Here is a 25,042-nt window from a genome sequence, read left to right on the forward strand (position 1 = left end):
GACCGCTGCTCCAAATTATCCTTATAGTTAAAAAATATCTTATGTTTAACAAGTTTTCAAGATTTCTTTCATTAAGTCTCTTTTTGCTAGCAGTGTTAACTGGTATTTGTATACAGTAGGTAAGGTTGTATTTGTGCCTCATTCTTGTGAGAATCCTGCGTGTGACCAAAGCATTAAAGGGTGGGGCTAACCAGGACTATCTGCAGTGTGCTCAAACAACCACCAGGTAGCATCTGTGAGCAGATGATACCATATTATCTCTTTCTCTTTCAGACTTATCAAGTTTTATCAGGTCCTATCAGGTCGGTAGTGCATTCTTCACGCATTCTTTACTCACGCTTAAAGTAAAGGAAGAGGCAAAAATCATCATCTTAAAAACAAGTTTTGTTTCGCAAATACCACTATTTTTGCTAGCTCACGGATCAGCTTACACGCACAGATCCTTGTTGTGAATGAGGCTAATATTTTAGCCAACAAATGTGCATTTCAATTTATAAACTTGCATTTTTACAAGTATTTCAGTCATTTTTATGTATATGAATATATTTCTAACATAATTTTATTTTAATTTTTTATCTCCCTTGAGCCTGCATATGATACTTGTACCACAGTTTAAGAATCAAAGAACGGTGACATTGATTGATTGATTGAAGGTTTTATAAGTAGATTGCACAGTACAGTACATATTCCGTACAATTGACCACTAAATGGTAACACCCGAATAAGTTTTTCAACTTGTTTAAGTCGGGGTCCACATAAATCAATTCATGGTAGTAATAGTAATAGTGGACTCCAGATACAGATTAAATGTATTTGTGTTATTTGTTAAGAGGTTATTACAAACCCCGTTTCCATATGAGTTGGGGAATTGTGTTAGATGTAAATATAAACGGAATACAATGATTTGCAAATCCTTTTCAACCTATATTCAATTGAATGCACTACAAAGACAAGATATTTGATGTTCAAACTCATAAACTTTATTTTTTTTTTTGCAAATAATAATTAACTTAGAATTTCATGGCTGCAACACATGCCAAAGTAGTTGGGAAAGGGCATTTTCACCACTGTGTTACATGGCCTTTCCTTTTAACAAAACTCAGTAACGTTTGGGAACTGAGGAGACACATTTTTTATGCTTCTCAGGTGGAATTCTTTCCCATTCTTGCTTGATGTACAGCTTAATTTGTTCAACAGTCCGGGGGTCTCCGTTGTGGTATTTTAGGCTTCATAATGCGCCACACATTTTCAATGGGAGACAGGTCTGGACTACAGGCAGGCCAGTCTCATACCCGCACTCTTTTACTATGAAGCCACGTTGATGTAACACGTGGCTTGGCATTGTCTTGCTGAAATAAGCAGGGGCGTCCATGGTAACGTTGCTTGGATGGCAACATATGTTGCTCCAAAACCTGTATGTACCTTTCAGCATTACCCATGGGCACTAATACACCCCCATACCATCACAGATGCTGGCTTTTCAACTTTGCGCCTATAACAATCCGGGTGGTTCGTTTCCTCTTTGGTCCGGAGGACACGACGTCCACAGTTTCGAAAAACAATTTGAAATGTGGACTCGTCAGACCACAGAACACTTTTCCACTTTGTATCAGTCCATCTTAGATGAGCTCAGGCCCAGCGAAGCCGACGGCGTTTCTGGGTGTTGTTGATAAACGGTTTTCGCCTTGCATAGGAGAGTTTTAACTTGCACTTACAGATGTAGCGACCAACTGTAGTTACTGACAGCGGGTTTCTAAAGTGTTCCTGAGCCCATGTGGTGATATCCTTTACACACTGATGTCGCTTGTTGATGCAGTACAGCCTGAGGGATCGAAGTTCACAGGCTTAGTTGCTTACGTGCAGTGATTTCTCCAGATTCTCGGAACCCTTTGATGATATTACGGACCGTAGATGGTGAAATCCCTAAATTCCTTGCAATAGCTGGTTGAGAAAGGTTTTTCTTAAACTGTTCAATAATTTGCTCACGCATTTGTTGAAAAAGTGGTGACCCTCGCCCCATCCTTGTTTGTGAATGACTGAGCATTTCATGGAATTTACTTTTATACCCAATCATGGCACCCACCTGTTCCCAATTTGCCTGTTCACCTGTGGGATGTTCCAAATAAGTGTTTGATGAGCATTCCTCAAATTTATCAGTATTTATTGCCACCTTTCCCAAATTCGTTGTCACGTGTTGCTGGCATCAAATTCTAAAGTTAATGATTATTTGCAAAAAAAAAAAAAAAAAGTTTATGAGTTTGAACATCAAATATGTTGTCTTTGTAGCATATTCAACTGAATATGGGTTGAAAATGATTTGCAAATCATTGTATTCCGTTTATATTTACATCTAACACAATTTCCCAACTCATATGGAAACGGGGTTAGTATATTCAAAATCCAAACAAACTCGATTAAATTTCCAAGTGCAACATGGTGATGACTTAAGACTTTTATCATGAGCTCCAATTTCCAAAAGCATCACATTATAGCAGCTGGCCAGTGTAATTTAGACACATTTATATTCCATAAACGTTTGGGCTTTTCATTAACCATTACTCCATTTTCTGCTGCAATTACATGATTGATTCCCCTGCGACAAAAGAGGGACGAGCTTGGCCACATAATGCACATAAAAAGATCACGTTGTGCTGATTCATAGATATTCATCTCCATCAGGCGGCGGCGGAGCCCCCGGCAATTTACCGATGTCATTTTGGGAAATATTGTCAGGGTGGTGTTGCCTTTTGAAGTGTCCGTCGTCTGGCGTGGTGATTATTCGTCCCGTTTGCTTGATTCAAAGTATGCCACGCTGACGAGGCTTTTTTTGATGTTTCTGCGAGGGGACAGCTGGAGAGGAAGAGGAGCGCGAGCGAGGCTGACAAAGACGAGAATGGGAAGGAAGGAAGGAAGAATCAGAGGTTTTTCTTTCCGGGCCTAACTGCGTGTGACACCATCAGCACACCATAGCCTCATCATTACGTGCGTGCCTCGAACCTCCATAATTACAGCCTCATTTGCCTGCAAAATGATTTTTTCCTCAATATTTCTTGCATAAATAAAATCAGAAACGCGTCAGTTAGAGACTGAATGCAGAAATAGTAATTAACACTATAATAATGTTACTTTCGGGTCACTGCTAAGGACAATGAGCAAAAACAATTTCTGCTTCCTGTTTTCTCCTCTAAATTATATGAAATTATGAGAGTAATTGCAAGAAAGAAGCTGAGATCGTTTTTGTTCATTATTATAATTATTTTGTTCCGCACTTTAATTACGCACAGCGGTTACATTGCAAGCTCGTAGCATAAAGGATGTGACTCATAATTGGGCTTGATGACTTTACTATGTTGAACAATTGAATGCAGTATCTTAGATCAGTGGTCCCCAACCGGTACCGGTCCGCGGACCGATTGGTACCAGGCCGCACAAGTTAAAAAAAAAAAAAAGTATTTTTTTTTTTATTAAATCAACATAAAAACACAATATATACACTATATATCAACGTATATCAATATAGTCTGCAGGGATACAGTACGTAAACATACGTGATTGTATTTCTTTATTAAAAAAAAAAAAATCTTACACAACCCCCCCCCCCCTGTTCCGCGGAACAAATTTTCAAGCGTTGACCGGTCCGCAGCTACAAAAAGGTTGGGGACCACTATCTTAGATCACAAGTGTCAAACCCAAGGCCCGGGATCCAGATCTGGCCTACCACATCATTTTATGTGGCCTGCAAAAGCCTGGAAACAATATGCGTTCCCACAAATTTCTCATGCATTGAAATGCTAATGTTGAGAGATATGCCCTTACTCGCTTCACTACATAATGACAAACATTGGTATACAGCTGGACAACGTTTGAGTTTAGGAATGTAACGATATGAAAATATCACATGACAGTCTTCGTGACCAAAATGATCACGTTTATCATTATTATCGGGGTATTGCTGAATGTGCTCAAAAAGTACTAAAATCTTTTTACAAAGTATTTTTTTCAAATAAGTAGACATATTGTTACAAAAATCAAAATTTTGTATGATTTGTGTTACTTATGCCTCACTGATAATGTTTCTGTTGTATTTGTTTTAATGACTAAGCTTGTATTGTTTTAAATATTGGTTTGTACTGTAGCACTTTAAGATGTATTGAAATGAAAAGTGCTTCGCAAATAAAATCTAATAATATTATTTCTGGCGGGCATTGTGGCGTCCTAGAATGCACGTGGAGACACCTACGTCTCATATTTTTTGAGTATACGATCACTCTGTTCTGAGAGCACAGGTTGTAGGTTCAATATGCACAATTGAATATATAAGGCTTTGTTCACACTGCAGGTCAATTCCGATATTTTGCTCATAAGCAACCTGTATCGGATTTTTTCATGTCAGTGTGAACAATGCAATTCCAAAATTTGTATATCCGACTCAGGCCTCTTTTGTATGTGGAAATAATTCAGATCTATATGTGATGCGTCCTAAATGTGAACGCTACTATGCTGAGGTCGTGTTCATCCATACAGACCGTCATCAAAAAGCGATATGCGTCATAATTATTCACCAAAATAGACGGTTACAAAATAAATAGTTGACAACGGAGCAGAAAACAGGTGAAAATAATGTTTTAGGAACTCACGTCAAAGTTCCACCACTCCTGCTGTCTCCGACTGCTCGTCCAAGCAGACATCGGAGCAAAATATCCCGTAAAACTGCCAGAGCCAACATACTTGACATCTTCCTTCTTAATCTTCTAAGCGCAATAATTCGGTTCAGAAAATGTTGACTTTGCACAAAATCCCTAAAATTGCCACAAATGCACCAGTACTGAGTACTAGAGTTGAAGCCATGTTTACTTCCGTAAACATTGCATTGCGTGCGACGTCATTACGTCATGTCCACATGTGGGTCGGATTGCATTCACATTAGAAATTGCATTTTCTTGTCATGTCAACGGCCACTAGAAAGATTGGACACCCGACCCTGGCAGTGTGAACGTGGCCTTAGTTACTCAGACAGTAACGTGTGTATATACATTCAGATTGGGGTAAGTTGTTTCTTTTAATTGGGAAATATGTTCATGTTTCTTGTTTTCGTGTTAGCAATTTAGTTAGTGAGCTGGCAGCGGTTAGTCTGAGTTTATCAAAGTGCAGCTATCAATCACGGTTTTTCCGTCATTTTTAATTTTAAACAGTCACACAGGTGTTTTCATTATTTTTGAAGACGGGCTAATTAGATGGGATTGTTGTGCTTTTTAACTCCCCTGATCACATCATTATTACCGTTAATCGTTACATCCCTATTTGAGTTGTTTTTCTATTTTGCTGAGGAAACATCGGACCAGTAGGGACATCATGTTTTCAGCAGCGTTAATGTTGTGGTTCCTTTTGCATCAAACAACGTCAAGGGATTGCGCAAACATTGTTATTACTATTACTAGCACACACAAGAGATGGGCATCGAGCAGTTTAGAAAGGAATTCACAAGAACTCAAATATATGCCCCGTCAAAACATATTTGGGAAGAATTGTTGACAGGGAGTAATTTTCCTTAAATGATTGAAAAAAAGTGGGCACTTTTCTTATGCAGGGCAGGTGCTGGAGCACCATTTGGGGTCTAACTTATAGTAAACAAGGGTTTTTCAACCACTGTGCCAGTCTGGTGTGCAGTGGGAAAATATGTAATTTCACCTATTTGGGTTAAACATTTTTTTTTGCAAACCAGTAATAATAATCTGCAAATGTGCCGTTATTGAGTGTCTGTGCTGTCTGGAGATCGGCAGAGTAACCGTGTAATGCTCTTCCATATCAGTAGGTGGCAACAAGTAGCTAATTGCTTTGTAGATGTCGAGAACATGGTTTGTCGTGATCACAATATGCGGGAGGCAGCGTGCAGGTAAAAAGGTATCTAATGCCTAAACCAAAAATAAACAAAGGCGTAAGCTTAGGGAAGGCTATGCAAAACTAAACTAAAACTGAACTGGTTGTAAAGTAAACAAAAACAGAATGCTGGACGACAGCAAAGACTTACAGCGTGTGGAGCAGACAGCCTCCACAAAGTACATACAAACATGACATGACAATCAACAATGCCCCCGCAAAGAGGGATAGCGACAACTTAAATAGCCTTGATTGATAAAACAAAGCAGGTGCGGGGAATAGCGCTCAAGGAAGACATGCAACTTCTACAGGAAAATAACAACAAAAAAGGAAAGGTCACCAAAATAGGAGCGCAAGACAATAACTAAAACACTACAAACAGGAAGACACTAAAAGACTCCAAATAAGTCACGGCGTGATGTGACAGTACTTTGAGACAAGATCTTTAGTCGTGCATGGTTCGTTATGGTTTGAATTATTATCCAACACTTACGAGAACAACTTTTTATTGTCAATATCAGCTGCTGAGTTTAATTTTTTAATGTTTTCTGCAGGTTGAAAACCACTGCAGTAAACTATAAATGCAACAAGATAAATGTAAGACCCTATATAAAATTCTCAAGTCATGTCGGATGACGTGATGCATCGTTTAGTTCAGCAAAAGGACGTCACTGACATAGAAGATGTACTGTGCTAACGAAGCCCTTCTGTACAATGCATGCGTGTGTCTTAAGAGCTCAAAGGTTGTCATGGAGACCATCCCTCTGCTGTGGCGTACCTGCCGTTTGTCGAGCTTCATCATCTTATTGCTTTTATGATTATTGTTTTGTTGTTGCTGTTGTCGGTACTTACATATGCAAATGGGAAGCTGCCCCGACCACTGGTTGTCTTGGAGACAGATCCGGACCGACGAGCCTATGAGACGGAAGCCAGGCAGACACTGGTAGACCACCGTGTCGCGGTAGCCGTAGTTCTCGCCGATCACTTGGCCGTTGACGATGCCGTCAGGGATGCCGCAGTGACCAGCTGCAAGGAAAACAACACATGAGCTCAAAAGGCTTTCTTCTGGCTGATAGTCGGCCGTCTCCCTTCACAAACAATTAGGGATTCTGTCAAAAAGGGAATCATTGAATAGTTTATGACAGCAGCTCAGGTGGTCAAATGCTGCGGTATCTGCAGATGTCCTTTGTGTTGCTTCCAGATCTCAAACAAGGAAACACACTTGTTCTTTTGAAGATGGGCTAATTAGATGGGATTGTTGTCCTTTTTAACTCCCCTGATCACATCCAATTTACGCACATGCAGATAATGAACGACAATGAAACTCTTTTTTTTCCCCCAAACTAATTCTCTTTAGTCCAATTCGATTGATGGGTGTTTTTTAGGAGGGTTTTAAGTTGAGCTTATTTCTACCTCCTGTTTGTTGGTGTGCGAGTTACGCAAAAACTACACCATGAACTTACATTAAACCAGGGGTGTTCAAAGTGCAGCCGTGGGGCCAATTTCGGCCCGCAGCTTGTTTGTTTTATTGGCCCTCGGCAGGTCGTAAAAATGTAATGAATTTGTTATTGAGATGTTATTAGTAATGTTGTCAAACGATACATTTTTTAAAATAGATTAATAGCACTTTTACATTTGCATTAATCATGATTAATTACTTGTTTGCATGATATCAATTAACTTAAAAACGTTAATTAAATTTAAAAAGACCATAATACTTGGTGACAATTGCAATGTTATTGCTAGAATTGACAGAAGGTAACGGAGCAAAAATAAATATCACGATTAATCTGCATATATATGTGATTAATGTAATATTTGTTGGGAAGAATTGAATGTCTTGACTTGTTATTTTTAAATTTAATGTACAAAATGCATCAAAGCGGCCCCCGTATTATTCACTTTTACTGAATGCGGCCCTCGTCTGAAAAGTTTTAGACACCCCTGCGTTAAACTTTGCGCATCCATGACACAGGTGCATAGCAGCAGTCTACACTATGCAAGTGTGTTACTTGCTCAACCAGGACAAAACAGGAGTTTTAGTTATGTTATTGGTTACAGTAGGGAAGGGAATAATATGTCCCCATTCCTGGGTGGATCTTGCACAAGAGACAAATGGGGGGGGGTTATCATTTTGCTATGCAGTCTGCTGAAAATGATGGAAAGAGCCACTCTACATAGCAACTGACGCTGCGGAGCCTTGTGGACTTGCACACAAAATACATTTTAAGATATTTAACACTCTGCTACCATCGGGCGGCTTTACCAAATACACAACAACCATATTGAAAACATAAAAACAATTAAAAAAAAGGTTATGGGGACTTTTCTAATATTTTAAACTTAAATTTGTATTCTGTTATTTTAAATGTTTACTGTTATTATTACTACTATTATTCTTCTAGTTTATTTATTATTTATATTATATATACTGTATATAGATATACACACACACACATACATACACACATACATACATACATACATACATACATACATACATACATACATACATACATACATACATACATACATACATACATATATATATATATATATATATATATATATATATATATATATTTATACATATATATTAGGGATGTCCGATAATGGCTTTTTGCCGATAGCCGATATTCCGATATTGTCCAACTCTTTAATTACCGATACCGATATCAACCGATACTGATATATACAGTCGTGGAATTAACACATTAGTATGCCTAATTTGGACAACCAGGTATGGTGAAGATAAGGTCCTTTTTTAAAATATTAATAAAATAAAATAAGATAAATACATTAAAAACATTTTCTTGAATAAAAAAGAAAGTAACACAATATAAAAACAGTTACATATAAACTAGTAATTAATGAAAATTAGTAAAATTAACTGTTAAAGGTTAGCACTATTAGTGGACCAGCAGCACGCACAATCACGTGTGCTTACGGACTGTATCCCTTGCAGACTGTGATGATATATATTGATATATAATGTAGGAACCAGATTATTAAAAACAGAAAGAAACAACCCTTTTGTGTGAATTAGTGTGAATGAGTGGGGAAGGGAGGTTTTTTGGGTTGGTGCACTAATTGTAAGTGTATCTTGTGTTTTTTATGTTGATTTAATAAAAAATAAAAAAACGATACCGATAATAAAAAAAAACGATACCGATAATTTCCGATATTACATTTTAAAGCATTTATTGGCCGATAATATCGGCATGCTGATATTATCGGACATCTCTAATATATATATATATATATATATATATATATATATATTAAAAAAAATTATATTATTTTGTTTGGATCTTAGTAAATCAGGCCCCTTGTGTTGTCTGTGTATGAAATGTAGGGTTGCAACTAAAGTCTATTTTGACAGTGGACTACAACTATCTTAACGATTAGTCAGCTAATTAGATTATGAAGCGCACATATACTTATTGGCTCTAATTTAGCCATCGGCTTTAACATTCAGCTTGAGATATTTGTAGGCATGTGTTAAATAGGGATGCAATGATAAACGTTATCATGATAACACTTTAATGAATTAAGGAACCAGTGATATTGCTTGTTTACTGGCGAAGCAAGATATCTTAAATGCTAACACGAATACGAGAGACTTTTAACGTTTTTCCCGATTAAGAAACGACATACACCAATACAATCTTGTATAAACACATTACTGTCTGGCTACTGCGACCAAATCACACTTTTTATAACAACTCTCAAAAACCTTCACAAATTAAAGCAGAAGAAGATAAACATATTTAACACCCACACATAAATAATATTGCTCTTAAGAAGCCAGAACAATACTTAATGAATACTTAATGAAAGTATATTGTGTGTCAGTCTATTTTATAAAAAATGTTTAAATAAAACCTGGTTCAAATATTTCATAGTGTGTAGAAGTACTTTTTGAGCACATTCAACAATACTGTGATAATAATGATAACCGCCATAATTTTGGTCACAATAACGGTGATATGAAATGTTCATATGGTTACATCCCTTGTGTTAATGACCAACAATAAAGATGACTAATTCATTCAGAACTATTTAGTTATACTGTAGCTGTGCTGCTCATTAGGCTGCTACAAAAAAAAAAAAAAAAAAACTGTTACAAGTTGTTAGCAAGCAGGCAAAGTGCTAATAAAAACAAATGATTAATGTAAACAAAGGACAATCTTAAAAGCAGCATTTACAACAAAACACCCAAGCTATCCAACTTCCTCAAAAAGAAAAGTGTGATGTTTAGAAAGTGTCACACAGCTATATTACTCATTAACTCCTGGAATCTTAGCGGCAGTATCTACTACTCATTGTATGTTATTGGATTAATGCTTAGTTCCAGGCATTTTAGCTATCCAATATATTTTTTCTTTGATGATATCGGTGCCATGGTGCCTAATGTTTGTGTTTGTGATTGACGTTTGCTATTGTGCCTTTCTTCTTTGCGCTGCAAATTGACAGCTGCACACCTGAGGTTTCTAACAAACAAATAAAGTACTTGAATCGATACAGACAAATGATGGTTAATGGTAATATAAATCGATTTTTCACACAATTTTGTCTCTATTGTTACCTACTGTAGTGAGGTAAAAAGCTAACTGTCTTACCGAGTAGATTGCACCTCCAGATGTCCGACATTGATTGATGTCGCCAATTTAATTTGTCGGCGACAAATATTATTGTCTTATTTTGTCGACAAATCATTGCATCCCTTTGGATAAGTGCTTTACAAATACATTTTGATTGATGGATTGTCTGATATTCCTTTGTATCTTCAAGCATCATATTTCTCTCAGATGTCTCCCAGATTTCCCAGAAGACTCGAATGCTTCAACATCCGACCTGACATAACGTTTCTCCCAAATGTCTCCCATGTTTTCTCTGGAGACTCACATCCTTTACCTTACAGATACTTCTCCAAATATTTTCTTTTTCACGTTTTTTTTTTCTAGACTTCTGTGCATTTTTTCACGTCTCCCTGTCATTATCTCACATGAAAGTTAAGACTTTATTTTTAGTTTCCTTAGTTTCTGTACTCTGGACTGGGCTGCATAATTTTCCTTTGTTTGCTTCCGTGCTGCTTAGCGTTCCCTATGCTTCCTGTGCACTTCCCTGCTGCATTATTTTTGTCAATAAATACATTTTTACCTGCACTTCGCCTGCTGTTTCTGCATCCGGGAGTCTAGACCAACAACACTCAGCCTTTTCTTCCTCATGTCATTTATTTCATATTTTTTCCGTTTTTTTTTTTCCAGCTTCCACTAGTTTTCCTATTTGTAATATTTTATACCTTTGGTGAATATTGCTTGCTTGTTTCATAACCCTACTTAATGAATACACTTTTATACAGGTAACAAAACATTTGTTTGCAACTGTTATTAGAGATTGTGTAATTTTTCTTTTTCCCAAAACTTAATTAGTTATAAAGCTGCGAATATATTTCCCCAATAGGCTTATACAGTGATTCTCAAACTGTGGTGGCATGCGGGCTCCATTTAGGGGTACACCAAAGACTCACTTGAAGTACAGTGTTTTATGTTCCCATATTCAAACTATATATATTCATATATATAATATTCATTATGGTGGGACTTGGAAAGCCAAGTGTTTTCTGAGGTGGTGCTTGGTGAAAAAAGTTTGAAAACCACTGGGCTAATATACAGTGGGTATTCAGACACCCTTTAATTGTTCACTCTTTGTTTCATTGCAGACATTTGCTAAAATCAAAACATTTTATTTCTCATTAATATACACTCAGCACCCCATTTCAACAGAAAAAAAACAGAAATGTAGAATTTTTTGCAAATAAATTAAAAATAACACACACAAAAAAAACCTTTGTACAAAGGTATTCAGGCCCTTTGATCAATACTTTGTTGATGTGCCTTTGGTAGCAATCACATTATTACAAATTATTTTACAATATTATGCCACAAGCTTGGCACACCTATTTTTGGCCAGTTTCACCCATTCCTCTTTGCCCATTCCTCTTTGCAGGACCAGGTTGGATGAGAAGCGTTGGTTTTCAACCAGGATGTCTCTGTACATTCATCGTTCCCTCTATCCTGACTAGTCTCCCAGTTCCTGCTGCTAAAAAACATCCCCACAGCATGTTGCTGCCACCAATAGGGATGGTATTGGCCTGGTGATGAGTGGTGCCTGGTTTCCTCCAAACATGATGCCTGGCATTCATGCCAAATAGTTCAATATTTGTCTCATCAGACCAAATAATTTTGTTTCTTATAGTCTGAGGTTTTTTCAGGTGCATTTTAGCAAACTTTTTACTGAGAAATGGTCTTTGTCTGGCCACTATTCCATACAGGCCTGATTGGTGGATTGCTGCAGAGATGGCAAAGGGAATATTTATGGACATATTTTTATTTATTTATTTTTTTATAAATTTGCAAACATTTCTACATCTCTGGGTTTTTTTGTCAAAATGGGGTGCTGAGTGTACATTAATGAGGAATAAAATGATATTTTTTGATTTTAGAAAATGGCTGCAATGAAACAACGAGTGCACAATTAAAGGGGGTCTGAATAAAGTTAAAAGTTAAAGTACCAATGATTGTTACACACACACTAGGTGTGGTGAAATGTACCTCTATATTTGACCCATCCCCTTGTTCACCCCCTGGGAGGTGAGGGGAGCAGTGGGCAGCAGCGGTGGCCACGCCTGGGAATCATTTTTGGTGATTCAACCCCCAATTCCAATCCTTGATGCTGAGTGCCAAGCAGGGAGGTAATGGGTCCCATTTTTATAGTCTTTGGTTTGAACTCACAACCTACCGATCTCAGGGCGGACACTCTAACCACTAGGCAACTGAGTAGGTACTTTCTGCCTCGCTGCCTTGTGGGTTAGTCTGGGAAGACAAAAGGCTAGGGGAGTACACCCTGAGAGAAAAGCAAGTGCTGGTAGGCGCACCATAGGCGGTCCTCCGACAGACCGGAGCTCCAGCAGCCTCATACAGCTCCCCACAGCGAAGAAGTGACGTTGGAGTCTGCGCGTCTCCCTCGTCAAAAAAGACCTCAACGGTGGAGTGGGAATGATGGTTGCAGAGAAGCTTCACAACGGTCACAAAGGCGGAAGAAGGCTGCACCAAAGATGGGCCCCCAATTGTCTTGGTCTCCATGCCATTTGACCCTGGCCTTCTCTTTGCCAAGGACAGTGTGGTGGCTGTCTGTGCACCAGTCTCCCCACCGAAGGACCCACCAACAGGAGGACAATCATACTCGTTCGAGTGATCGCCGATGATGACTTTCCATACCCACTGTACGTAGCCATCCATGGCAAATGTGCACCTTGCAACACTCAGAGGTCAAAAAGTGCCTGAAATCTTTACCAAACCTGATAAACAAAACATCTGAATGTTTGTTTCAACCTAAGTCTATAATCTGCTTTCAGCAAATAAACATCATATCCAGTAGTCAGCTCACGTAAGACACTTTAAAGTGTGTTTTTGCCTCTCAGAGCTGGCAACTATCAAGGACAATATAGTGCTTTTCTTCGAGGTAAATTCAATTTCTTTTTTTTTCCAGAAGGGTGATTTATTTATTTTTAGTTTAGGCTGTTTTGAAGTAAATGATACAAAAACACAGGTATTGAATCTAAATGCTGTTTATGTGGCAGCTGACAGCTTTAAGTAGGCAGCAGGGCTTCATGGCGAAGTGACAGCGCCGTGTCATAACATCTGTTAATGTCTCGCTCAACATAGCAGACTTTTTTCTTGGCTTTTTAGAGGTGAAAAAGGGAACATTGGATGGAAGTGAGCACACAGCAGAAGCTTTCTCGTTCTTCAGGGGTCAAGGGCAGAAGGAAGCAGCTGTGGTGGCATATGATGGGCAGTGTGGGAGGTTATCTCTGCTATCCCCCCGTCCTCATTAGACGGTGGAGAAAAATCCCATCTTTCAAACTTTCTTTCTACACACCTTGTTGGGTGACCTAATTCTATGGCGCCCTTTGTGGGTTTTGGTCAAACTGCTTTGGGAGACATGAAAGCATACATGTAACATGGCCGCTGTATCCAACTATATATCCAGCTCAGAATAGCACAGTGTAGCTTCTTTGATGATTTTCGTTTGTTCTGCTGTGATGAACAAGTGTACCAAGTCAGAATGGGGACCGAATCCCGAATTTTTTTCGCACCAACCAAATCACGCTAGTCTTACCAGGCACCGATTGACGTACAATCCAACGGTGCCATTTTTCGGTATTTGAGTTGCACATGACCTCATGGCTGGTTCCCCACTCAGCTGGCTTTTCGCACTTCGGCAATTGCCGATCACTCCAGCAGCACTGAGAGCTGACTCAGCCAAACTACCTTGAGGTCATTTTCAATGCCAACAAAGAAATTGACAAAAAAAGCTCCGACTTAAGTAAAGAAAGGCTCCACTTTTCTAAAAATGTGCTATCTTGATGCTAATATACATTAGCTTTGCTATTGACATGGTACTGATTAGCATTAGCAATTTTTCATGGCGATTTCAACACCTCCTAATTTAGTATTAAAGTTAAAGTTAAAATCCCAACGATAGTCACACACACACTAGGTGTGGTTAAATGATCCTCTGCATTCGACCCATCCCCATGTTCAGCCCCCTGAGAGGTGAGGGGAGCAGTGAGCAGCAGCGGTGGCCGCGCTCGGGAATCATTTTGGTGATTTAACCCCCAATTCCAACCCTTGATGCTGAGTGCCAAGCAGGGAGGCAATAGGTCCCATTTTTATGGTCTTTGGTATGACTCGGCCGGGGTTTGAACTCACGACCTTACAGTCTCAGAGTGGACATTCTAACCACAAGGCTACTGAGCAGGTCTAATGAAAACTACAACTAACATGCACGTTACAATCAAACAGCTGGTGCGCAATAAGTACGATACTTAAAGTATTAACACTTTTTAGGGTGCATCAAAAAACAAAACAACACACAATAAACTATACACTACTGCCATCTAACACTCTAAGACTTGCAACTGTAATAGCAAATTAAGGCCACACCTGAAAATTAGATAATAAATAAAAAAGAATAAAACAAGATATAACAGCTGGACAGCAGTTATCATAATCAGCTCATTTTTAAATGTCGCAATAAAAAAAATGACATTTTGATATATCCCTCCATTCCTACCTTTCGCGGTCACGGAGGGTTCTGAAGCCTACCTCAGCTGCATTCAGGCGGTAGGCAGGGTACACCCTGGACAAGTCGCCACCTCATCACAGGGCCAACACAGATAGACAGACAACATTCACACTCACATTCACACACTAGGGCCAATTTAGTGTTGCCAATCAACCTATCCCCAGGTGCATGTCTTTGGAGGTGGGAGGGAACCCACGCAGTCACAGGGAGAACATGCAAACTCCACACAGAAAGATCCCGAGCCCAGGATTGAACCCAGGACCTTCGTATTGTGAGGCACACACACTAACCCCTGTTGCACTGTGATATTTCAAACAATTAATATTTATCAACACACACAAAAGTACAGAAAATTGGTATTGTTGAGTATTGGTGTCAGTTTCCAGATACCAGGAATGTGTAACGCATCGATTCAAATGTGAACAATACCCATCCCTAGTACCAAGTTTGGTCTCAATCAAATGCACTGATCATGCATGTTGATATTTCATAACTCACTGGAGGGTGCTTTCTGGGAGGTTTGAAGGGGCCTGCCCTGCACCTCTAAAATACGTACATTTTCACCACACGTTTGGTGAGTTTCCAAGTCGCTGTCAAAATTAATTTCCTCTACAGTATTTATAGTGTGTGTTTTGTTAGAGACAGCCATGTGCAAGTTAATACATTTTGGAAGACATGTTGAAATACATGTAATGAAGATTCCCTCAAAATGTGATCAACATCACACATATGGTCAATGAACTAGTTGCAGAGTGGTGGCCATGTTTTTCAACCATCCATCCATCCATCCATTTTCTACCACTTATTCCCTTTGGGGTCGCGGGGGGTGCTGGAGCCTATCTCAGCTACAATCGGGCGGAAGGCGGGGTACACCCTGGACAAGTCGCCACCTCATTGCAGGGCCAACACAGATAGACAGACAACATTCACACTCACATTCACACACTAGGGCCAATTTAGTGTTGCCAATCAACCTATCCCCAGGTGCATGTCTTTGGAGGTGGGAGGAAGCCGGAGTACCCGGAGGGAACCCACGCAGTCAATCTTGCTCAAATGTTACACACATGTGCTCGTCAGTCCTCTAAAGGGGTGTGCCTAATTATGTGCTGATTCGGCTAAACGACCTAAATGAGCTGTTTTTTTAGCGTGTGAGGTAGATAACCTGCCTCCCGAAATGCATTTCTAATGACATCCACGTACCGAAACATCGCGTCTCTGTTCCACTCCAAAGCCCGGATGACAGACACTCCCTGACCCCTGAGCCCACCAGCATGAAGCCGGCGTCACAGGTGAAGATGGCCGTCGCTCCGAAGCTCGTCTGAGTGCCGATCTTCTTCCCGTTGGGCGGAGACGGCAGCTCGCCGCAAGAGATGACTGAAAAACAACAAATTTGACGTAAGCAACGATTACCGCAAATACGATTTGAAGACGAGGTTGAACACTCACTCTGACAGTGCGGCCTCTCGTTCCTCCAGCTCCACACGCCGGTGGGCAGGCATTGGATATGGGCGGGACCTAATCTGTAATAGCCCGGGTCACATGTGAAGACGATGCGGGTTCTGTATTCGTAGTGGGAGCCGTTCACGATCCTCCATCGGCCGTGCTCCAGGGAGAAGGAGCCGATGCTCGGACACACCACAACTGTAAAAAGGACAATTGATTAGGTACCCCAATGGAAGACATTGTGAGGGATGTGCCAACCTGAGCATCTTGGTATCTTATTGTGGTTGCTCCATGTCCCGTCGGGCTGGCAGATGGCTGACGTCAGCTCTTTGCTGGAGAGCCTGTAGCCGTCGTTACAGAAGTAGGAGACTCGGGTTCCGACCGAGTAGTCGGCCGTTACAACGCCCCCGTTTGTCGGTGCCTTGGGAGCCCCGCATGAGACAGCTTGGGGGGGGGGGGGGGGTGGGGCACAAACGGACAGACGTTGGACTTAATGCAGCGTTTATGTCTTTCAAGTGTTCTTTGGTATAAATGAAAACAGATGGTACGAGGCCAATGTAATGGGTGTTTACATTTTGTAACTTTGAGGCTCTCAGATCACACTTTAAAGAGTGGGGGGAGAAAAAAGCTGTAATTTCACGTTCATTTTTATGAAAAGAAAAAGGCTGTTTTCATTCATAAACATTAGCCAATGAAAAAAGAAAAAACAGATTCTATTTTATACCATCTGTTTAGTAGGGCTGTCAAAAATGACAAGCAAACTTATGTAATTAATCACAAAAAAGGTTGTATTAATCATATACACATACACACGTACATACTTATATATACAAACCCCGTTTCCATATGAGTTGGGAAATTGTGTTAGATGTAAATATAAACGGAATACAATGATTTGCAAATCATTTTCAACCCATATTCAGTTGAATATGCTACAAAGGCAACATATTTGATGTTAAAACTGATAAACTTTTTTTTTTTTGCAAATAATCATTAACTTTAGAATTTGATGCCAGCAACACGTGACAAAGAAGTTGGGAAAGGTGGCAATAAATACTGATAAAGTTGAGGAATGCTCATCCAACACTTATTTGGAACATCCCACAGGTGTGCAGGCTAATTGGGAACAGGTGGGTGCCATGATTGGGTATAAAAACAGCTTCCCAAAAAATGCTCAGTCTTTCACAAGAAAGGATGGGGCGAGGTACACCCCTTTGTCCACAACTGTGTGAGCAAATAGTCAAACAGTTTAAGAACAACGTTTCTCAAAGTGCAAATGCAAGACATTTAGGGATGTCAACTTCTACGGTCCATAATATCATCAAAAGGTTCAGAGAATCGGGAGAAATCACTCCACGTAAGCGGCATGGCCGGAAACCAACACTGAATGACCGTGACCTTCGATCCCTCAGACGGCACTGTATCAAAAACCGACATCAATCTCTAAAGGATATCACCACATGGGCTCAGGAACACTTCAGAAAACCACTGTCACTAAATACAGTTTGTCGCTACATCTGTAAGTGCAAGTTAAAGCTCTACTATGCAAAGCGAAAGCCATTTATCAACAACATCCAGAAACGCCGCCGGCTTCTCTGGGCCCGAGATCATCTAAGATGGACTCATGCAAAGTGGAAAAGTGTTCTGTGGTCTGACGAGTCCACATTTCTAATTGTTTTTGGAAATATTCGACATCGTGTCATCCGGACCAAAGGGGAAGCGAACCATCCAGACTGTTATTGACGCAAAGTTCAAAAGCCAGCATCTGTGATGGTATGGGGGTGCATTAGTGCCCAAGGCATGGGTAACTTACACAAACAGGTTTAGAACAACATATGCTGCCATCTAAGCGCCATCTTTTTCATGGACGCCCCTGCTTATTTCAGCAAGACAATGCCAAGCCACTGCGATGAGGTGGCGACTTGTCCAGGGTGTACACCGCCTTCCGCCCGATTGTAGCTGAGATAGGCTCCAGCGCCCCCCGCGACCCCAAAAGGGAATACGCGGTAGAAAATGGATGGATGGAATGCCAAGCCATATTCAGCACGTGTTACAACAGCGTGGCTTCGTAAAAAAAGAGTACGGATACTTTCCTGGCTCGCCTGCAGTCCAGACCTGTCTCCCATTGAAAATGTGTGGCGCATTATTAAGCGTAAAATACAACAGTGGAGACCCCGGACTGTTGAACGACTGAAGCTCTACATCATGGGGGGGGCGGGGTTTGGAGGTAGCGAGGGTGTATATTGTAGCGTCCCGGAAGAGTTAGTGCTGCAAAGGGTTCTGGGTATTTGTTCTGTTGTGTTTATGTTGTGTTACTGTGCGGATGCTCTCCCAAAATGTGTTTGTCATTCTTGTTTGGTGTGGATTCACAGTGTGGCGTATATTTCTAACAATGTTAAAGTTGCTTATACGGCCACTCTCAGTGTAAACTGTATCGCTGTTGATGAAGTATGCGTTGCATTTATGTGTGTGACGTCAGCTCATAGAGTACGTTAAAAGCAGTGCCTGTAAGGCACGCCCCCAAGACTGTGGAATACGAGAAATAATGACTGATGAACACCTTCGTTCAATAATGAAGGTCGCCTCAGCTCAAAGCCTGAGCCCCGACATTAATGAACTTGCATCCAAGAAACGATGCCAGGTATCTGGCTTGGGCACATCAGATTAGATCAGTGTGTTGCAAACTGAGCAGTTTAAAGTCCTGAATGGTTGGTTTATTCATTATTTTATTTTCAAATGTATTAGCCTGTGGAAAAAGTTAATGTTGATATTTACCTCAGAAGGCTGAAAATAGAAAAGAGGCATTCAATCTTTATTTACATTGTATTTCATATGCCATTGATATTTTTTAATTATTATTATTATTATTATTTGAAACTCAATTTTGCATGTCACTATAAAGTTATATGTGTGAGTATTATACTGAAGAACAGTTTAATTCAAATGTTAAAATGGAAGGCTTTTCTGTGATTCATTTCAACAGCAGGAGTCTTTACAGTAACTTTTCCAAAATTAAAGAGTATCTTAAACAAATACAGCAAAGGTTTACCGTAATAGCAATTTCAGAGACTTGGTTGAGTGATAGTAAGGAATTACTGGATGGGTTAGAGGGATATGAAATGTTTTGGCAAAACAGGATGAACAAAAGGGGAGGAGGTGTTGTATTGTTTGTGATGTCCTCTCTCAAATGTAGGCTGATTGCTGACATGACAACTGCTATTGACAATATGATGGAATGTGTAACTATTGAAATCAGTGTTGAAAGATCCAAAAACATATTCATTAGTTGTATTTATAGAACTCCAGGATCATGCATTGAGTTTGAGTTTGAGTTTGAGTTTATTTCGAACATGCAAGTATACAACATGATACATCACAATCTCCAGTTTCTCTTTTCAACATGTTCGAAAAGGAGTAGGAAGAAGCAAAGCTTATTTAATCCTACCCCTTTTCTTTTACATGACAGTTGCTAAAACTTTTGTTCACTTCCTGTTCTCAATTTATTCACAATATACTCCATAAGTAATCACAATAAAATAAGTAAATAAATAATAATTGGTGAAGTAAGTTACATTTCATATGTTGAGATAACTAAGATTATTTTGTGAGTGAAAGAATGAAAGAATGGATGAGTTAAATAAATTCAGAATGTTTATCATGGTTCTTCTTCTTTGTACTTTGTAAACACTTTAAGTTTGAAGAGTTTCTTGAAGTGGATCATATTAGTACATTGTTTGATTGCTTTGCTTAATCCATTCCATAATTTAATTCCACATACTGATATACTGAAGGTCTTAAGTGTTGTACGTGCATACAAATGTTTTAAATTACATTTCTCCCTAAGATTATATTTCTCCTCTTTTTTTGAGAAGAATTGTTGTATATTCTTGGGTAGCAGGTTATAGTTTGCTTTGTGTATAATTTTAGCTGTTTGCAAATTCACTATGTCGTAGAATTTCAGAATCTTTGATTCAATAAATAAAGGATTTGTGTGTTCTCTATATCCAACATTATGTATTATTCTAACTGATCTTTTTTGTAACACCGTTAATGAATGAAGTGTACTTTTGTAATTATTTCCCCATATTTCTGCACAATAACTCAGATATGGTAACACTAGTGAGCAGTAGAGAATATGAAGTGATTTTTTGTCTAGAACATGTTTTGCTTTATTCATTATTGACGTGTTTCTTGCTACTTTATGTTGTATATTTTTTACGTGAGATTTCCAGTTCAATTTATCATCAATCATTATACCTAGAAATTTGGTTTCATTTACTCTTTCAATTTCTATTCCGTCTATTTGTATTTGTGTTTGACTTTCTCTTCTACTGTTATCAAATAGCATTATTTTAGTTTTACTGAGATTCAACGATAGTCTGTTTTTGTCAAACCATCTTTTTAATTTGTTAATTTCTTCTGTTATTATTTGTAGTATCTTCTGTGTGTTCTCTCCTGAACAAAACGCTGTTGTATCATCCGCAAATAATACTAACTTTAAATCTTTTGTAACTTTACAAATGTCATTTATATATAGATTGAATAATTTAGGTCCTAGTATTGATCCCTGAGGTACACCACAGGATATATTTAGCGTTGTAGAGGTGTGTTCGCCTACCTTCACGTATTGTTTCCTGTTCATTAGATAACTTCTTATCCAGTTTAAGACTAACCCTCTGATGCCATATCGTTCTAGTTTTTTGATTAAAATATTGTGATTAATTGTGTCAAATGCTTTAGTTAGATCCATAAAAACTGCTGCCGCACATTTTTATTACGGTATCTATAGCATTGGTAATTTCTTCTGTAATTTCAATTAAAGCCATCGAAGTTGAAACATTAGCTCTGTATCCATATTGATTTTCTTCGAGTATTCTATTTTTATTTATGAAACTCTCTAATCTGTTATTGAACAGTTTTTCAATGATTTTAGAAAATTGTGGAAGTAAGGAAACAGGTCTATAGTTTGTAAATTGATGTTTGTCGCCAGTCTTGTAAATTGGTGCATTGATCAATTTAATAAGAAAATGTTTGAGTTATATGAAAGACTTAATGATAAGGTGATCTTGATTTGTGGTGACTTCAACATTGATTTGATGAAATTTAATGAGCACATGAAAACTACTGATTTTGTTAATCTTATGTTTAGCTTGAGTTTCTTTCCACTAATTGTAAAACCTAGCAGAATAACAAAGGACAGCTTAACACTGATTGACAATATTTTTTATAAATGTATTTGATGGGAATAGAAAAAGTGGACTCTTGGTGACTGATGTAAGTGATCACTTGCCTGTCTTTACAGTGATCCAAATGAACAAGGAGCAAAACTTACAAACAAAAAGACAAATAAATAACTTTGTTAGAATAAAATCACCAGAAGCAGTTAAGGCATTCAAGGCGGATCTTTTAAATCAGGATTGGCAAAATGTTTTTGTGGAGGATACTAATGAAGTATACGATACATTCCTGGATATATTTCTGACACTTTATGACCGTCATTGTCCATTAAGAGAATATAAGCAAAATACTAAAAAGAGGGAGAAACCATGGATAACAAGGGGTTTAGTAAAAGCCTGTAAAAAAAAAAAAAGGCTTTACAAGGAATTTATTAAGCATCGAACAAAGGAAAGTGAGGACAAATATAAAAAGTATAAAAACAGATTGACATGTATCATGAGGCTGCAACAAAAAAACTATTATGAACAATTGCTGCATAAACATAAAAATAACATTATTGAAACCTGGGATGTGCTTAATACTATGATTAAAAAATCGAGCAAAAAGGATTTTACAGCTTATCTGGTAAAAGATGACAACTCAATTATTGAAAATATAGAAGAAATAGCTGAGGAATTCAATACATTTTTTGTGAATGTTGGCCCAAATTTGGCAAAAAATATTAAGTTTAATATGAATGATGAGAAAAAGTTAAGGCGTGTATCTGACATTAAAAATTCAATGTTTCTTGGCGGAGTTTGTGAAAGTGATGTGTTAGAAGTGGTAAGAAAGTTTAAAAACAAAAAATCTGTCGATGGTAACAACGTGGATATGTCACTTGTTAAAGAAGTGATGGATTGTGTCCTGAAGCCGTTTACTTATATATGTAATACATCTTTATCAACTGGAACTTTTCCTGACAAAATGAAAATTGCTAAAGTTATTCCGATTTATAAAAATGGTGATAAACATATGGTCTCAAATTATAGACCTGTGTCTCTACTACCTCAATTTGCAAAAATTCTTGAGAAATTATTTGTAAATAGACTTGATAAGTTCATTGACAAACATGAGCTACTGAATGACCATCAGTATGGGTTCAGGAGTAATCGATCTACATCCCTAGCAGTGATGGACTTTGTAGAAAACGTAGCTACAGCAATAGAAAAAAAGCAACACACCGTTGGAGTATTTATTGATTTATGTAAAGCTTTTGACACAATCGATCATTCCTTACTTCTGCAAAAATTGGAAAACTATGGCATAAGAGGTGTTTCACAAGAGTGGTTAAGTAGTTATTTAAGTAATAGATCTCAATATGTGGAAATCAATAAGACTAAATCACAGCCAAGAAGAGTAACTTGTGGGGTTCCACAAGGCTCGGTATTGGGACCTAAGTTATTTATACTATATTTAAATGATATTTGTTCAGTATCTAATAAATTGAAATTTATTATGTTTGCAGATGATACAAATGTATATTGTTCAGGAGAAGACTTGAAGGAAGTGTTGAGGGTAATAGAGGTTAAATTTATGGTGTTTAGTGGTGCAAGAACAAATCGTGAAGTAAAACTAAAATTAAATCAAGTGGAAATTGATAGAGTATATGAAACTAAATTCTTGGGAATAATTGATCATAAATTATGTTGGAAACCGCATATTGAATATATAAAGGGAAAAATATCCAAATCCATTGCCATTCTTTATAAAGTAAAACACATGCTGAATAAGAAATGTTTGCATATGTTATATTATTCTTTTATTTTTCCATATTTAACATATTGTGTTGAAGTTTGGGGAAATGTTTATAGAACAAACATAGACCCACTAATTAAACTTCAAAAAAGGGTAATAAGAATAATACACAAAGCGTGCTACTATGAACATACCAATCCATTATTTATAAGTTCTAATGTGTTAAAATTCTCAGATATTGTGTTTTTAACAACAATGGAAATTATGTTTCGAGTAAAGAACAACAGCCTTCCAGCTTGTATTCTTAGGTTATTTCAATTAAGAGGAGAAACCCATAATTTACGGGGGGTATTGATTTTTGAAATAGGTAAAGCAAGAACGAATATTAAATACAAATGTATTTCAGTTTTAGGAGTTAAATGGTGGAATAAGCTCAGTGATGAGTTGAAGACATGTACTTCTTTGTTAAGGTTTAAGAAAACATTGAAAGGTGAGATAATTGAAAATTATAAAATATAGTAACAATTACTTTCATCCCATTGATTTTTTTTTTTTTTTAACATTGATGTTCCAGGTAATCTTATTTTCAGTGAAGGTATAGGATAGGCAAATATAAGCTTTGGCTTCAGCCTACCGGTATTCCTTTTTCGGTCATGCTTTTTTCTTTTCTTTTCTTTTCCTTTTGTGTGTAAATGTGTATGATTGTTATACTGTATATGTATAGTCTGTACTTTTAAACTGGTCACACAAAATGGTTAATGGTTGATGGTTGATTATATGACCGAAATAAACTTATTTCATTCAACTTATTTCATTCATTCATATAAGCCTTGCTTGTTCAATATTTAATGCAAAACTTGTTTGGGTCCCTATCAAAAAGGTTAATTTGTTCAACCTTGGCCCGCGGCTTTGTTCAGTTTTAAATTTTGGCCCACTCTGTATTTGAGTTTGACACCCCTGCTCTACATAAAACAAGAATGGGAAAGAATTCCACTTTCAAAGCTTCAACAATTAGTTTCCTCAGTTCCCAATCGTTTATTGAGTGTTGTTAAAAAAAAAAGGTGATGTAACACAGTGGTGAACATGCCCTTTCCCAACTACTTTGGCACGTGTTGCAGCCATGAAATTCTAAGTTAATTATTATTTGCAAAAAAAAAAAAAAGTTTATGAGTTTGAACATCAAATATCTTGTCTTTGTAGTGCATTCAATGGAATATGGGTTGAAAGGGAATTGCAAATCATTGTATTCCGTTTATATTTGCATCTAACACAATTTCCCAACTCATATGGAAACGGGGTTTGTATATATATATATATATATATATATATATATATATATATATATATATATATATATATATATATATATATATATACATTATCATTTATTTATATATATTTTTTTTTTTTTCTATTTTTTTTTGACTGTACATGCTCCTTAGTCACAAGTTGGCATGGGTTGTGATACGGTCAGTGACCAGGTCAATGCATACGTCAATGCAGTGCGTGAGGAGACCCTGACATGTGGCAAATTTCCCCCCAAACAAACTGGACATTTTCTATAAATCTGTTAGCAAGTTTTGAGCAAGTAAATGGCTTGCATTCAAGTGAAACATTTTAAAAGATGTTCCTGTATGACATTTTGACAATAAAATTG

The 25,042-nt window shown here is 37.9% G+C and overlaps 1 protein-coding gene across 6 annotated transcripts in view; it reads right to left on the reverse strand.

Moving 5' to 3' along the window:
* csmd3b (CUB and Sushi multiple domains 3b) overlaps positions 1-25,042 on the reverse strand; it is an 877,422-nt gene that overhangs the window by 70,735 nt on the left and 781,645 nt on the right. For all 6 annotated transcript variants that reach the window (XM_061966990.2, XM_072914110.1, XM_061966991.2 and 3 more), the window contains 4 exons: positions 16,732-16,917; positions 16,477-16,671; positions 16,231-16,404; positions 6,730-6,903 (listed from right to left, as the gene is read on the reverse strand). In XM_061966990.2, the coding sequence (XP_061822974.1) occupies positions 6,730-6,903; positions 16,231-16,404; positions 16,477-16,671; positions 16,732-16,917 (729 nt within the window). The remainder of the gene's footprint in view (positions 1-6,729; positions 6,904-16,230; positions 16,405-16,476; positions 16,672-16,731; positions 16,918-25,042) is intronic.

The sequence above is a fragment of the Nerophis lumbriciformis genome, linkage group LG11 (genome assembly GCF_033978685.3).
Source record: "Nerophis lumbriciformis linkage group LG11, RoL_Nlum_v2.1, whole genome shotgun sequence".
NCBI lineage: Eukaryota > Metazoa > Chordata > Actinopteri > Syngnathiformes > Syngnathidae > Nerophis > Nerophis lumbriciformis.